The sequence below is a fragment of the Asparagus officinalis genome, chromosome 8, assembly GCF_001876935.1.
Source record: "Asparagus officinalis chromosome 8, Aspof.V1, whole genome shotgun sequence".
NCBI classification, from domain to species: Eukaryota; Viridiplantae; Streptophyta; class Magnoliopsida; order Asparagales; family Asparagaceae; genus Asparagus; species Asparagus officinalis.
In genome coordinates, this window is record NC_033801.1 from 17,122,095 (window position 1) to 17,139,067 (window position 16,973).

A 16,973-nucleotide genomic window follows, 5' to 3' on the forward strand; every position below is an offset into this window, starting at 1 on the left:
ATATATATATATATAATTTTATTTTTTTAATGCCAAGCTTGGTAATTTATATACGGAGTAATTTAAGATAGATATCTTATGGGAAAGCATAAATGCTAATCTCAACGGTAGGTGAAAGGGGAAAGTGGTAATGCACCTGAATGATTAAGTTCTTTTTGGAAAGTGAATTTTGAATGTAAGTCTCTCTTTTTACTTTTCAGTTTAATAATTTCAGATTTTATCTCTTTAGTTTATTTGTCTTTAACGATAACAAGTGGCTCTGATTTTGAGAAAATTAGATGTATTAATAGGCATTCAGGACAAAATGTAGATACCTTATACGATACAAACATATTAATGCAGTTTCAAATAATATAGAGAAAACTATATGTATGTGTATGTATATTTGTAATTCATGCGTACACATGATGTACTCCATTTTATATACGTTAAAATCAAATGGAGTACATATTATCAAAGATAACATAGATATTTTTATAAAACTTAGAAGAAGCAATATTATTATCAAAGAAAAGATAGGGTATATAAACAAAAAAGGCATAGGAAAAGTTTATTTAGTACCAATCTTATTTAAAATAGCTTATAATGTATCTTCGTTCAGAAATATTAATTTTTAGATATCTGTTAAATTTATGATATCTATTATTTAATACCACTCTTATTTACAATTTTTTTTTAAAGTTTCTATAGCTATTTAATAGTCTCAACTATAATTACAATAGTAGATATCTATACTACTGTATAAAAATTTACGGTTTTTCTATAGAGTGTCCTTGGGCACTCTATAAGAGAGGAGAGAGATAGAGAGAAATGAATGAAGAGAGGATCCCAATGCAAATCAGGGGGCCCCTCCTCCTCATTCATTTCTCTCTATCTCTCTCCTCTCTTATAGAGTGCCCAAGGACACTCTATAGAAAAACCGTAAATTTTTATACAGTAGTTAAACCCATAAGGTTACATATCCATTGTAGGAATATAAATTAAAATTATAAGATCCGTTTAGCAAAAAAATATATAGTATGTATAGCAAAAAAAAAGCCAAAGAATATAAAAATATGAAATGTATTTTTTGGAAATTATAATATTTGTGCATTAGGTGCGTGCATTTTATTATGCAATAAAAGAAATAAAATGTATACAAAAAATATTAATGGATACTAAGAATCATATCTTCCCCTATAGAAAATAAAGAATTTCCTTAGATTTAACATACCACCACATTATAATTATAATGGAATTTGTGATGCATATTTAAGATATAAATATTTTTTAAAAGAGTTTCACACCTCTACACGTGCATATGCACGTGCGATAATGCTATTTTTATAAAAACTGAAGAAACAATACTATCAAGTATGATATCAGCGTTAGGAAAAAGATTTTTTTTTCATACACAAATACGTGAATTATATATAACGTATTAAATTAATATTATACATGAGACTTTTACTCTAAAAAAAAATATTATACATATGACTAAGAACAAGAACATAATACAAAGTACATATACCACGTATATACTTTCCTATTGCGGCCAGCATGATTACAAATCAGAGACCGCTAGCTGACAACAAGCATTTAAATAATCTTTTATTTGGATGTACACCCGTTGCTTTCACTAAACAGAGATGGTGGGCCACTCAACCATGTAGTTGATGAGATATTCTCACGTGGTACTGGGACCCGCATGACATTCAAAAAACATGTTACTGGGCCCCGCTTAGTGGTGGTTCGGAGATGGGTGCAGACAAGTTCTTTCGTTCTCACTTCACCTCGTACGGCATTTTGTAGTCCCTTTACAGGAGTCAATGGTTCAATTCAAATTACTTAAATTAAAAACTTATTTTTGACTATAGTTACATGAAGTCAATCTAATAATATTTACTCGCAGCATTAAATTCATATTTGAAATGTTAATACCTTGTCATCAAGTTGGTAGTTTTCAACTCGCAAAATCTATTTATAACTTTAAGGCTAAATATCAGAAAGCACCCCTTGACTTTGGATATTATCAGTAAACACCCTTAATTTTTGAAATATATAAAAAAACCGTTAAGTTTAGGGGTTATTAGCCCCCTAAAGTTTAGGGGTCATAGGAAAAACTCCCCAAATTAGGACGTGTTTTCTTATGAAATTTGAAGTTAAAAGGATTTTCTGATAAAATTTGAAAGCTAAAGGAGAGTTTTGTGATAACCCCTATATTTTTTATTTTTATTTTTGGGTCGACATTTTGGAAGTTAAGGCCATTTTCCGATATTTTTGAACCTGAAGAAATGTTTGATTTCCAGTGCGCATATAAATTCTCCATCGGGAAAGCTTACCCCTTTTCACCTAAGCAAACATGAGATTTAAATTGGGAATTTTCTTCCTGTAACACAAAAATAGATATCCAAACCGATGGTTCTAGGACTAAAATCATACTACAAATGCTGTATACGACATTTTCTCTATGAAACTTTTGATGCATGGATTTACATCTAAAGAACACCAAAAATTAATTAGTACGAAACTCATATGATGTATATTCCAGAGAAAAATTGACCGAGGATGATATATCAGCATAAGAAACTTTTACGGGTCCTTCATTCGGTGAAGGAGTTGACAGGATCACTGAGACCCACTGCGTGGGTGTTTTTTTCTGCAGTCTTTTTAACAAATATTATAAAATGTTAAATCAACCCAGAATTAGTGCAATTAAGTATTTATTTATGCAGCTCACTCACGGGAGTCCTATTGCTCTCCTAATTTGTCCCTAGAATCTAGTAAGCAGTGATCTCTAACAAATCTTGTGACCAAGAAAAAGTTAAACGAAAATCCTGTACCTTGATCATGTTTTGCAACCAACATTCTTTATGGACCCCTAATTTAGCCAAAAAAAATCTCATTCTGTACCCACTGATTTTTTTTTTTGTCTTTCCTGTCCATGATCACATACTAATTTGGATTTAGCATTTTTTATTTTATATGCTCTTCAGAATTAGTGCGGCATTATTCCAAAAACGTACCGACGCCCAAACTCTACTGTATCATAGCTGTTCCTCTCTTCGCTCCTAGCAAACCCTTGTCGTGTTGTTAACAACGTCGACACGATCACTGAAATCACCGTCTTCTTTCGATAATTAATTCACTAATCAACGCGTAACGCGCGTTTGGGAGTTCGCAGTATCTGCAAAAAGCTGCAGGAGAGAGGGGGAGAGGGGGCGCGTTTGGGAGTTTGGCAGTATCTTGCAGGAAAGTTGCGAGAGAGGAGGGGGGGCGGGGGGGTTACAAACACAGATCACATGATAGTTTTACCTCTACTTGTGATTTGTTGTAATTATTTGCAGTTAGGTACTTTGTTTGGTTGGAGCCCATGCATGATACCCAAATGAGAGAGGCGCACGGAGGGTGCAGTGCACAAACAGCGAAGGAGCTGGATGATTAGAGACACGATCGTATGATGCACAACATTAATAAAGAACTAATGTTTGTTTTTATTTTCTTGTATGCATCCGACCGAGGGCTACTAATGGGTACGCCTCTTCGCCCACAACAAGACATCGGAAGGGCTCAGCTGTTTCCCTCGCACGTGACACGCGTCCTCACTTTCCTTCCTCATTTTCAGGCACTATTATCATGGTTCTGATGATTATCAGTCACTGTTCGATGGAGGGTGTGTAGGATATGAGTATGAGAACAGCGAAAGGGAATATTGAGGCCTCCCTTACCTCAGACCTGTGCGCCTACAAATCGTCTGCTCAATGTTTGGATCACAAATAGGCTTAGTTGCACTTGAGTACCCTATATTCCCCCCTACTTTGCGCTTATATACCTTAAACTTCTCAAATTTTCACTTTTAACATGCTCAATTGTAAATTTTGAAAAGCTTTACAGTATGTAAGTGCTGCCAAAAACAATTGAGGGTATGAAAGCGCAAAGTAAGGGAAACAGTACGCTGAAGTGCAATGAAGCCTCGCAGAAAATCTGGCTATTTGATAGACTCTTAATTAATCTTCAACGAGACCTCAGTCAAGAATCACTTTTTACGGTGGTTATGCTCAACCAGCCTGCTATTTTTTTAAAGATCAACTAAAGATATTTTGCGGTAATAATTTCAACGTTGGTAATATGGTGACTAATGATGAATTTATTGATTTGTTCACTCGAAATTACCCTATATCTATTACTGGTAACTCTTAGGTTCACATGAAGGACATAGGTTGGCCAAATTGTCTCCTTGTTCATGATGGGATTTCTCTGCGTATCAGCCTTGTTTTCAGGTAAAGCGAGTCAACTGAAGGAAGGAAATGGTGGCCAGAGGAGCAAGAAGATTATTATCATCGCTCACGTATAAAAGAATCACAACTAATGCTTGATTCACTACACATATGGCATCTTTAATTGGAAAAGAAAAAAAGCCCATATAGAATTCATGCGTTTTTTTTTTTTTTTTTGAAAGAAATGGGAAGAAACCAGCTCCGCGTACACTAACATGGATTTAGATTGTCCAAAGCCGTAAGTTCAAGTTGCATCAGAAATGGGGTAAATTACACTAAGCCCACAAGAACTTTCGGTGTTTCGGGTAAACCCCCATTAACTTTCAAAATTACGCTAAACCCCCCAATAACTTTTTGCAGAAAACCCCAATATCTTTTTGGTGAGTCACACTAAACTCCCAGTACCTTTCAAAATGCCTTTTTATGTCGTCCTTTGGTTCTAATTTATGGGGGTATCTGCAAAATGCAGAAACTTATTGGGAGTTTTCTACAATGCCAAAAAGTTATTGGGGGTTTAGTGCCAAAAGCTGAAAGTTCTTGGGGCTTCAATGTAATTTAACCTTAAATAGATACATTTGCATTTATCTTGCTCAACAAAGACATTGGTCTGCAGAGAACCTCTTAAAGTAATAAAAGCATCCCTTTTTACACAATGCAACAATAAAATGAGACGCATCGTCCCATGTCCTTGCTGATCAAAGAAGAACTTTTCATCAGTTATTTGCTGTATTACTTGGAGATTTGAAGAGAATCCAGCTTCTGAAATTCAAACTCTAATAAAGGAAGTAGATTAGGTTTGGTCATTTTCATAATTTATTTTGAAGCATTTTGAGAACAATCACAAGTGACCTTGGTGGTCGTAGTATGTGCTTTTGTTCACAGAGCCAATTTAATTCATGATTATATTCATTTCATTTTCACAAGGAGAAGGTGGGAGAAAAGGCCATGTAATCAGAAGAACATAAACGAGATAATTAACATGAACAACACTGTTTGAGCATCCAAAAGAGGTCCAGGATGATGTTAGAGAACACCGATCATGTGCAATATTCTTTTTTTGATGAGATATTAATGCATTTTATAAGGCAAAATCCAGTCCTGATCATAATCTTAAATAACCAATCATCTGCAATGTTCTTTCTTTGATGGGATATTAATGCAATTCATAACAGAAAATATTCACATGGTAAAATCTAGTCCTGATCATAATCTTAAATCTAAAGTCAATGATGTTATAGGCACTTCAATCCTGAAGAAAGGGAAAAGAAGACACTGAGCAATGTTTTACAGGAAAACTATATATATAGAATTCCTTAAGCAATCGAACCTCACAAGGGTTAGCATGGCAGCAAGGATAGATCAAGTGAGAAAGCTAACCAAACCTATCGAAATGTAAGATAGTAACACTCTGAGATTATTAGCAGATTTCTGATTAGAAATAGCATTGAAGTATGTTGAATCCTTAATCACTAGTATGAATTGGTTGCAAACATTATTTCAGCTTGCTAAGAATAAGATTTACTACGTCGAGAAATTTCAGTTAAAGCCACACAAAGTACGCACGGAAAGGCCACACCCTTTCATAGAGAAGTTTAAATCTACCATACGTTAAAAAGAACATATATATCAAATTTGACAAGCTGTCCCATTCTACATGATAGATTTCATATCTCTATCCTTCTTTCTTCCTTCTCAAATCTGCCATTAGATTCCAGTAGGTATCCAAGAGCCGAACCATGAGAAGTGAGAACCTAGAGCCAAGCCTGACCCTTTACATCAAAAAATACCCACCATTGAAATAATACCGAAGGACCTAATTTTTCTCGATGCAGTGCAATAGAATCATTTGATTCTTCCAAAAAGAAAAAAGCCCTTTTATTTTTAATGTTTTACAAAACCGACTTAAATTTTCAGATAAAACCATTAAACCATCGGTAACTTCACGCTATTGTTGATATCTGCCATGGACTTCATGTTATTGTAGATACCCCGCAATGTGCTAACAAATCATATCCAATGTCAGGGGATAAACACCATAAATGGTAGACGGCGAATGAGGTAAGTCTCGTTACTGACCAGCAAGTCATCTGGTTTAATGCAATTAAGAACTTTGGCGAAAGTAGTTGTTACTTGGATTTGGCAGCAGTCCAAGACAATTAAAAATGGTTAACAAGTCATCATGGATATATCGTCGATCTTTTGGCATAGCCTTATTGTCTGTGTTTCTCTCAATTTCAAGACATATCTTTCTGCATCACCTCTCAAAGAGAAACTTTTGATGGTTGTGTAAATGCTAACTGTTTCCTCTCTTATAACAGTGAAGAAACGACATGCTTAGCGTCAAAGAAATTACTAATGTATACCATCATACCATTCAAAAAATATGCTTTAACTGTTGAACTGATACTTGATACTCACATTTCCTTCACTTCTATCTGTTGTCATCAAATGGTGCCTAGCCCTGAAATTGTAATGACAACAACGCGAATTAGGCTCACTGGTGACGTTAGTTCATTGAGTTAAAAGACTAATCCATGGTCGTATGAATTCCTCTAGATCACAAGATGCCAGATCCTTCGATATCACTGACTAAGTTTGCACTGGTTCCATATTCTAAATCTGAGAAAATTCTTCGATACTTGTTGAACATGATTCTTTCATATATGTGCACGGGATCATGTACAAAACCATACTTGTAATAACCTTGGGAAATTGCCATAACTTATCTGATTATAATTCATTAGGAATATATTGCATAAAAAACTACAAATTGCATGTCCTCCAGTGTGAAGTGCGGTTTCCAACATGGGAAAAAAACCCTAAACTTTGAAGTATTGTGGCAACACAGAGATTGCATATGTAAAAATCATATATTTCAGTCTCACATTCATGAATATTAACCGAAAACCAAAATTTGCATCTTTAAATTATTTAGCTAATTGAACTACATGTTCCAAAACTAGAGAAAGTACCTCCAAGCAGACCATTTTGATCTACGGAAGTATCAAACATCAGCACCCTGGACCATCAAAAATATAAGGTCACCGATATGAAAGAACAATAATTTAATCCTCATATTTGAAATTCATTAACATTAAAGAACGACGATAGAAAGTCAACAGTCATACATGGCAACTTATTTGTCAATTTCTGCAAACTCTATTAGGCACTGAGGATACCTAACATGCCATGGCTATCGACAAAATCATGATCTCAGTCATCAGCATGGTAAATTCACAAACGAAAATTGACTTTTAGAGGTTCAACTACTCAAGACAATCAGTAAAACATAAATATTGAACTAGTTAATAAAATTCAAACCAAACCTTCTAGAGTCGATGATCTTTTCTCACTTTGCAAGACTGATCCCTGTTCTGATATTACAATTCTTTTGGATTACAAAGTCAAATATGGTTACAACCTTAGAGAAGATAGAATCTCAGGTAAAAAAACTGAGAAGGAATTGTTATTTTTTCACCAGAGGTTTAACTAAATCATTTTGCGAGAAGCATATGTTGAACAAAGCCCCTCAATACAGACCAACTGTCTTGGCATGAGAGCAACCTAATCCAGAAATGAGTCAATAAATCACATCTAGTTAAACAACAATAGAATACCCCACCGAGTAACATTTCGGAAAAATTGCTAATATGGGGGCCTAGGCTCATTCGAAGAAAGAACTTTCTGATGGCCTCCTGCTATAACTCCTTCAGAAAATCTGCTCAAGGATAGCTCTTAGCACAAAATCAATTGAAATAAATAACTAGAATTTGACACAAGCAATATTCATATCCAATCTGCTTATATCGGGTTTATTTATTCCTATAAATGTAAACACACAATCTCCAATTCATGTAACGTCTGTGTTCAGCCTGCCAAATCTGAAGTCTAATACAATATTTTGTGAAAATAATAACACCAACAATCATATATTTAAAAGAAATACCTTTAAACTAAAATATACACCATGTCAGAATTTACAAGAGAGATGGGGAGCTCACAAAGACAGTTCATAGATTAATCCCATTTGGGTCAATCAAGAGAAAATGCTCCATCCAAGCATGACTTCAGATATAAATGAACAAGATGTAAACATTTACGAGCAACTGATTCTTTGGAGGACTAAAACTGAATACTTGTAACCTAAGTTGCATGGAAACGGGCACGGGTACTGGTACGGGTGCGGATACGGGTACAGGACACGGCAAAACTGTAAAACATATATATATATATATATATATATATATAGAATTAATAATGTATATGAGATAATTTTTTTCCGCTTCATGTGTCATTAGAATTAAAATTCCGATCACATTTTTGAGTTTATTTTATCATATTGATTATCGTGAATTGTAAACTACTCATTTTTTTACTAGACATCTAAACGACCCATTAACTATATAGTTTTGAACTTGGGTATGAACTGAAACGAACCCGACCCGTATCCCATTAGTTTCAAAAGACGGATGTGAAGTGTAAGCTTTATGTCCAGGAAGTCTTTGACAAGTGTTTTAAATTAACACATATATCGTCTAATTGAGTACATGTTGTAATAAATGCATGCATATATTCAAGAAGTGTCCATGAAGTTTGCGTACGGGAAAGTGTCGGGTACGTGTCCGGTACGGGTACGGCTTCAATAATGAAGTACCCGGGTAACATAGCTTGTAACAGACAAGATATATGATTGTTCCTAAATATTGATGATATATTTAAATGAATTTTGGCATTCCCACCATTCATATAACAGTTAGCTTTGCCTACTCCATTTTATCTTACTATAGCTTCTACCCTCTAATCTCTCTGCCCGCCGTCCGTACTTTAAATAAAGTGGGCTAAGACCCTTTTTCTCAAAGAAAAAAATAAAAATAAAAAATCAATTACATGGTCCTGACATTCTAGTATCACACATTTCTCACTAGTATAGGAGACGTAAATAAAGACTGTACACAGTTACAACTAATTTGAAGGATAACTTTATTGGAGAATTTAAGTGATCCTGCTATAAATAACTAATTTCCCACATGAGAAAGCAGGATGACATCAGTTAAAACCTTTTTTCAGATGAAATAACTGAATTTCAAGTGGTGCATTGACTATGGTACACATTAGAAAGGTGTCAGTTAAAAACTTTTGCAGTCAAATAACTGAAAAAAAATGGTGGATTGACTAAAGGTGTACGCTTTGGAAAGATGCCACTAGCTCACAAGATTGTCTGTCAAGAAATAGTATAACAAATTTGTAACAGAAACAAAAGCAGTAGAGAGAGTTGCTGCTACGCTTATGACTGCATAACTCTTGCTCTAGAAAATAATCAGCACTGCAGAATTGACTACAAAAATGAATCCTTTACAACTTGTCCTTTTCTTAATTTCTTTATTTTTCTCTTTCCCATTTCCTTAGTTGTGTCCCAATATCAATTGTCATTCTTATAATCACTTTTATCTGTAATCAATCATAACATAAGAGATACAAGGGAAATTTAATGGGGGCAAAGTATGCATGCTAGTTTGCATGAGATACAACTAGTTAAATATTCATCAGTAGCAAGTCCTTGATTTGTGATCTGACACACCATAGCGAGGTGTAAATTGCACATGCATAACAGAAAATGAAGTTAAATGGACACAAATAAACTATAAAACCAAAGCATAATTTGTTATGCCTACAGCAGCGGCATTAACATTGTACCCTCAGATGAATAGATGATAAATCAATTTACATGATATTCAGTGAACCTGTTGCGAAAAAGAAACCAAGACTTGATTTAGGGTGATGGGATTCATTTGATTAATCTCAATCCTTCTCTTAGTAAATTGTCATGAGAACTCTTCAGTCCTGCACAAAAACAAAAAAGAATAAAGAAACAAATATGGCGGATCAGTGGGGAAACTTGAAGATTCACCAAAACAGTACCTTCCGGCAGCATGTTTTTACCTTCATAACTCAGTGAACTCAGTCTCTTACATGTAGTTACAGATTTTTTTTATTTTTATTTTTATTAATTCGAGCAAGATGTCACGTATTTGATTCCTCCATAGAGTAACCCACCTTAAAGATATGTAAACACCTTATAATAAAGACTATACTGCTACATAAGATTTTGTGAAATGTACTTACATCCTATTTCTGCTCAATGTAGTATTACATTTAATATGAAGAGTGCAAGAGGATAAAAAGTTAACAAACTTTCAATAAGATATTGGGTCACATAGCAATTTTGAGGATTATTCTCAATATCCTCGTGCACATGACCTCCAGATTTATGTGTAAGGCTTACTGCAATTAGTCTACACATTTTACAACCAATGACGGGAGGTAAACGTTAGAAGTAAAATTAAGAGCTTTTAAAAAAAAGGCAGTTCAAAGACTCACAGAACTATTCCCAATTTCATGTCTATGAATTTGAGCTTCCGCAATCAGTTATGCATAAAAAACCAATTATAATACCAACTATTGTTCTCATTTCATAGGTAAAATATATCATGAGAATGAAAAGAAAAAAACAAATGACAGTCTCACACACAAATGTCAAAATCCAATCACTACTCATGAATGCATTCCGTTAGCAATCAAAACAACTTTACCAAGAGTATAATCAAACATCCTCCCGATCTTACATACACCTTACTCATTCTTCCAAGCGTGCAAAATCAACGAAAAGCCAAGATCCCTCAATTGGGTTTCACCGAAGACCTGCGAGGATGACCAAGGCAGCTTGTCAGCTGCAATGCGGGTATGGAACATAAAAACTGCGCTCCCAACCGGCGCATCAAAGAGCCAACTATGCACATCCCAAAACACTTCAACTGGAATCCCATCCACAAGAATTGTCTGATTCCCCCGAAACTTCCATAATAACCTCTTCACTTGCATCACCCTCTTTCGATCGATCCGGATCTCAAGGCAAGGATCCTTCAATCCAATAGTATCACATTCAATCACAACATCATGAATCCTCCCATTGTTACAGAACTGAGCCTTTGTACAATACAGCTTCTTGCCAAACAAGTGCTCCCTCTTGGCTATAAACACAGCATTAGAAGGAGGAAGGCTTGTACCTGTTTTTCGATAGGCTTCCTTGTTCATGTCTCCGAGAAGCAGAACCATTTCAAGATCAAAGAGAATTGCGACATAGAAACCCTCTAATGGTTCGGGTCCGGGTCCAAACTTAGCAGCGGAGAGATCCCAGAAAACCTCAGCCTTCATCTTATCAGAATCCAAGCATTTGGAACCCTTTTTCTTTGAGAACAACCACGGTTTTATTTCCAATTTGCCGAGGGACTGGTTTGTGGAATCGTCTATTGAGATGCTGAGGCCTTGCCCCACCAAGTTCTTGGTCCATGTTATGGTGATTATGCAAGAACGAGACCCGAGTTGGGTCTGATAGATGCAAGTCACTTGATTCTGAGCATTTTTAGATGAAGAGGAAGAAGAAGAAGATGAGGAGGCATCAGCGATTTGAACTCCACTTTCACCGAAACAAGCAAAGTCCCTCATTGTAATGATGATGGAGGTTCAGTTTTTGGTTTGGTTTTCTGCATCGGAAAGAAACATGGGATTATTAAGATACTAACAATGAAGCAAAATCAAATCTTTGTTCAACAGAGAGCAGAAATAGTAAAAAACCAAACAAGAAAGAAAGAGATTTGTGCTCTCACTGAATCAGGAAGGACTTTTGGGCTTCAATTCAACAGAAATATGCAAGCTCATCTCATCAGAAACGAAAACAATTTCATGGGCATTTTAACTAAAGAAAAAGAAAACTCAAGATATATATATAATGGGTTTCTCAGAAATCAGTCAAATATTTCTTCAAATAGATAAGCAACAGGAATCCAATGAAAAGGTGAAGGACTGGAGATAGCGTCATAGGCTGAAGAACTATACAAACTTTGTGTCAAGCCAAGGGAAAAAAACTCATAAAAGAACAGTAAAAGCTCTAAAAACCAACAAATTCGCATAGCCAGGTTATACCTTGTTACAACTCGATAAAAATTATAACTTTTTGCAGGAATTCAATCAATAATCCATCAAAAACCCTTAATGGGTTCAAAAGAAAATCATCTTGAATGGCAATTTTCTATGGCAAATCCAACAAAAAGAATCATACAGATTCGAACTGGTCATGTAAAAAAAGAGAGATAACTATCCATACCTCATTCCATCAAGAAATCCAAAGATCCCATCTTCCCCAGAATGCTGCACATAATTTGGAAACTTGCTGTAAAAAAGTTGAGGCAAAATTCCGTGCGTTGGTGGTCCGACGTTGGGAGGGAGGCGAGGCGGTGTTGGTCCGATTTGGGGGTCCGACGTCGAGCTCGAGAAGGATTTTGGGGGTCCGACTTGGGGGTCCGACGCCTTTCTCCGACGTTGGGAGGGAGATTAGGGCTTCGTCGTCGGGTGATTTTGGGGGAGAAGCAACGGTGTGGAATTGGGGATTTTGACTTTTAGGGGATGTAGCTTTCCTTTGAGAGAGAGAGAGAGAGAGCATTTAATTGACAGATCAAGTAGCGGAGTTATTATGAGAGAGAGAGTAGCGGAAGCATTTTGCGAAAAAACCCAAAAACCACTCATTTCCCCTCAATCCGTACGAACTGATCCGTAGGAGAAAGGCACTGTATATATATATATATATATATATATATATATATATATTTTATTTTCAGAAAGCATTCGAGAGCATTAAAGAATATCTCTCAAAACCTCCCGTACTCGTTGCACCGAAATCGGGCAAACCGTTCTTGATTTATGTCAAGGCGACGAGCCACTCATTAAGTGCATTGCTTGCACAAGATGACGATAACGGTCACGAGCAGGCAGTGTATTACTTGAGCCGAACCATGGTGGGCGCCGAGTCTCGATATCCTATGATTGAGAGGGAATGCCTCGCCTTGGTGTTCGCCATTCAGAAGATGCGGCATTATTTGGTCGGGCAGACCATTTACGTCATCTCTAAAGTTAATCCGGTTCGAGTATTCATGACTCAACCCGCTTCCATGAGCTGGCGATTAGCGAAATGGGCCTTACTCTTGTCCCAATACGACTTGCATTTCAAGCAACAGAAGTCGGTCAAAGGACAGGCCATATGCGATCTCCTTGCAGATAATCCAACGACGGATACCGCCGAAATATATGACGGCTTACCAGATGAAACCCATGAAGTCAACGCAACTTCTCACCAACAAGTATGGCGTTTATACTTCGATGGCGCTTCGCGAGCAACTAATGTTGCAAGTGCTCCTGGAAGTTCTAAAATCTCCTCCGGAGTTGGAGTAGTCTTAGTTTCCCCAGGAAAACATGTGATGCCTCGCGCCTACTCGCTAACCGAGCCATGCTCGAATAACGTAGCAGAGTATAACGCATTGATTATAGGACTCAACTTCTCTAAGGAGCTGGGGGTTGAATATCTCGAGGCCTTCGGCGATTCTCAGCTGATAGTCAAGCAAGTTCAAGGAGAATATGAAGTTCGAAGCCTTGTTACAACTCGATAAAAATTATAACTTTTTGCAGGAATTCAATCAATAATCCATCAAAAACCCTTAATGGGTTCAAAAGAAAATCATCTTGAATGGCAATTTTCTATGGCAAATCCAACAAAAAGAATCATACAGATTCGAACTGGTCATGTAAAAAAAGAGAGATAACTATCCATACCTCGTTCCATCAAGAAACCCAAAGATCCCATCTTCCCCAGAATGCTGCACATCATTTGGAAACTTGCTGTAAAAAAGTTGAGCCAAAATTCCGTGCTTAGTTCTGTGTTACCGAAAGAAACCCAAGGGAGAGGAAGAAGAAACAAAAGCGTTCCTCAAGGCTCAGAGACAAGATTATGGAATGTGGGCAACAGGGCAGAATAAATGGAAAGAGATAAAAACAGAAAAAAAGAAATAAAAAGAAAACAAAAGGGGAAAAGGAAGAGAGAGAGAGAGAGAGAGCAAGTGAAAGCAGACAAACTGGCAGCTTGGTTTACTGGCAGAGGAGAGGCTGCAGCCAGATCATTACTTAGTGGTCTGGATTCCACGGTAACGGAAAACAGAGTGAAATTGAAACAGAGCAGCCGTTTTCTTCATTGTTTCCTGATAAATTTCCTGTTTTTTTCTCGATGTACATAGGAAGAATTTGATTTTTACTGACAGACCCATATGCAGTTTAGTCTGGAGCGAACAAATGAGGCCATTTTGGGAACACAGATTCTTTAGATACGAAAGGCTGTGTTCGGTTCTCAAAGGGGGCACCGAGACAGGGAGAGAGAGAGAAGGAACCTGAGGCGGCTGAGCGAGGAATGGTTAAAAAAATGCGATTTGTCTTTAGTTTAAGGGAGAACAGTTGATTAAGCACTGCGTTAGTGTTGCGTGACCTTGTTTGAATGAATTTATGCCTTGAAAATGTTCGTGGGGGTAATGATAACTGTAATCTCAGGCTGTCAAAGCAAGCAAAACGGTCCGTTGGGGCCCATGAGGCATGGACTATACGGTTAAAGTAGTTTGGATGTCTAACAACATGTTTGGCACTTTTAGAGTATAATCTACTTAGTTTATAATTTATAAATAGATTATTAATACGTGGATTATGAGTCAATTTGTTTGGTAAATTTAGTGGATTATAATATGTTTTAATAGTAGAGTGTTTGGCAAATGGGTGATGTATAACTCCATCGTTATTGTTAAAATGACCAAAAAGTATTTAATGAGTTCTAGAGAGAAAAATAGAGCTTGGAATTTTGTAAAATGTGGCAATATATTGGACTTTTACTTGGTCAAACATTATGACTTATAAAGCCCTCAGGAAATAAGTTTGAGTATCCCAGCTTATTTTTGGATGGCTAATAAAATCCCAAAATAAGTCATTTACCAAACATGTAAGCCACTTTGGCCACCTGACAAACATGCTCTAGCGTTCTTTAGTTCAAAAATAAGCCACAAATCTTTATTTTAATGGCTAATAAATTGGAGATGAGCTCGTGAAGCAGCTGGCTGAGAAAGTGTGTTTGACTTGTGAACGAAGAACATGTCATATTTCCCAATCTACATCATGATCAAACATTTAATATATGAAATTAGTCTATCTCAACGGGATGGAGCCAATGTGTGTTCTTCATTTGTAAGTCAAACACCCTTTCGGGGCTCCCATTTAAATATCCACCTGTTCAGGCGCTCATAAAACTTCATCCACTAATTGGTTTACGATAAATAAAGGTTTATAATTTAATTTTGAATTAAAGAACTTCTGTCATCAAAACTTCTTTGTAATCACATAAATCATGTCTCATGGTCATGGATTAGGGGCAGAGGCATATAGGGACGCAGGCAGAAATTTTATCTTTGGGGGCCAAGAGTCCATGGGGCATAAATTTTGTGTTATTTCTTTCAAAAAAAAAAAAAGCTGAATAATTGTCATTCCATAATGTTTCTTTTTCTCTCCCTCTCTTTTTCTTTTCTCTCGCTGGTCGCAAAAACCTGAATAGTTATTATAAGGGCTCAAATGATTAGGTCAGATTTTCACCCCCAAGTTAGTCACATGATGCCTTATAAACAAGCCTAAATAACAAGTAAATATGCTATAGTTTCACTCACTTTGTACTTATATACCCTCGGTTGTTTTTTTATAGCATTATGTATCTAGAGTTGTTTAAATTTGAATTGGAGTAAGATTAATAGTACATGTAAACAATTTAAGATATATAAATATTTTGAAAAATAATTGAAGGTATAAAAGCGCGAAGTGAGTAAGACTATAAGGTGTTTAAGTGCAACTTAGTCTACAAATTAATAATTACGTTTTATTCCTATTAAATGAGATCGTGAGGTCCCATGCCTTTTGATACATGTTTGCTATATCCACTCCCAAACAGTAATTTTGGGAGTTGGATTGCCGAAAATGCCCTTTTGATGTTGAGGGTGTTTCTGGAATGAACTTGGCCTGGTTTGGTTTGGGAGAAGGGCAATTTAGTCCTCACACACCCCCAAAGTTACTGTTTGGGAGTGTGAATAGTTGGACCCCTTTTGATACTAACCTTTTAGACTAGCTATTCTCTGAGATCATGTTGATAAAAAATTTAAAACTAATAAAGGTTCAACGGGTAAGACTATGTAGCCAAAAACTTATAAACTATGCATAATAGTTTAGTTCAATGAGAAATTTTCTTTTTTTTCCCTGTGTGTGTGTGGGGGGTGGGGGTTAGAGCAAAGCTCCCCTAAAATGACATTATTGCTCCACGTCGTGGGTTCAATAGACTGTTTCATTAGCTTGACAATCATGTTTGGTCCGTCTCATTCTACATAGACGGTTTTCATATATTATACATCTAATTTTAATTTATGATTGACCCATTCTTCATTTGAAAGTCGGAAATCCTTTCCGGATCATTATTTGGGCTTTCTGCAGATCGGTTCGCTCTATGAACTCATCTATAACATCGTACTCTTATGTGATTTGTAATCTTGTTTTTACTATAGTAAGTGGGTTAGCATGTAACCTAATCACTTGAAGCAACAACAAAATTAGTGAACCGTTTCTAAAATATTCAAAGTCCAACAATTCTCCACATCGGCAAAGTTTTTCCAAAACTGAACCGACACCAACACCAAACAAATGTCTCACTTGTTGCGTCCAGTACAAAGTGAAACAAAATCACAATAACAGACTCAATCCACAACAAGTCGAGACACCCAAACGAGAATGTGGCCACTTTCCAAACATCGCTATCTACTC

The 16,973-nt window shown here is 36.3% G+C and overlaps 1 protein-coding gene across 2 annotated transcripts; it reads right to left on the reverse strand.

Moving 5' to 3' along the window:
- On the reverse strand, positions 9,601-14,506 carry LOC109822211. Of its 2 annotated transcripts, none has more exons than XM_020388381.1 (2): positions 13,917-14,506; positions 9,601-11,797 (listed from the first exon to the last, which is right to left on the reverse strand). In XM_020388381.1, exon 2 carries the CDS (start codon positions 11,757-11,759, stop codon positions 10,887-10,889), a length of 873 nt encoding a protein of 290 aa, XP_020243970.1. In that variant the 5' UTR covers positions 11,760-11,797; positions 13,917-14,506; the 3' UTR covers positions 9,601-10,886. The 2 variants fall into 2 exon arrangements, with proteins under 2 accessions (XP_020243970.1, XP_020243971.1); XM_020388382.1 differs by lacking the exon at positions 13,917-14,506 and adding an exon at positions 12,418-12,615.

What these genes read in the sequence shown, in the direction of transcription:
- LOC109822211 (XM_020388381.1), bottom strand. Translation starts at nt 11,759, where the DNA reads ATGAGGGACTTTGCTTGTTTCGGTGAAAGTGGAGTTCAAATCGCTGAT.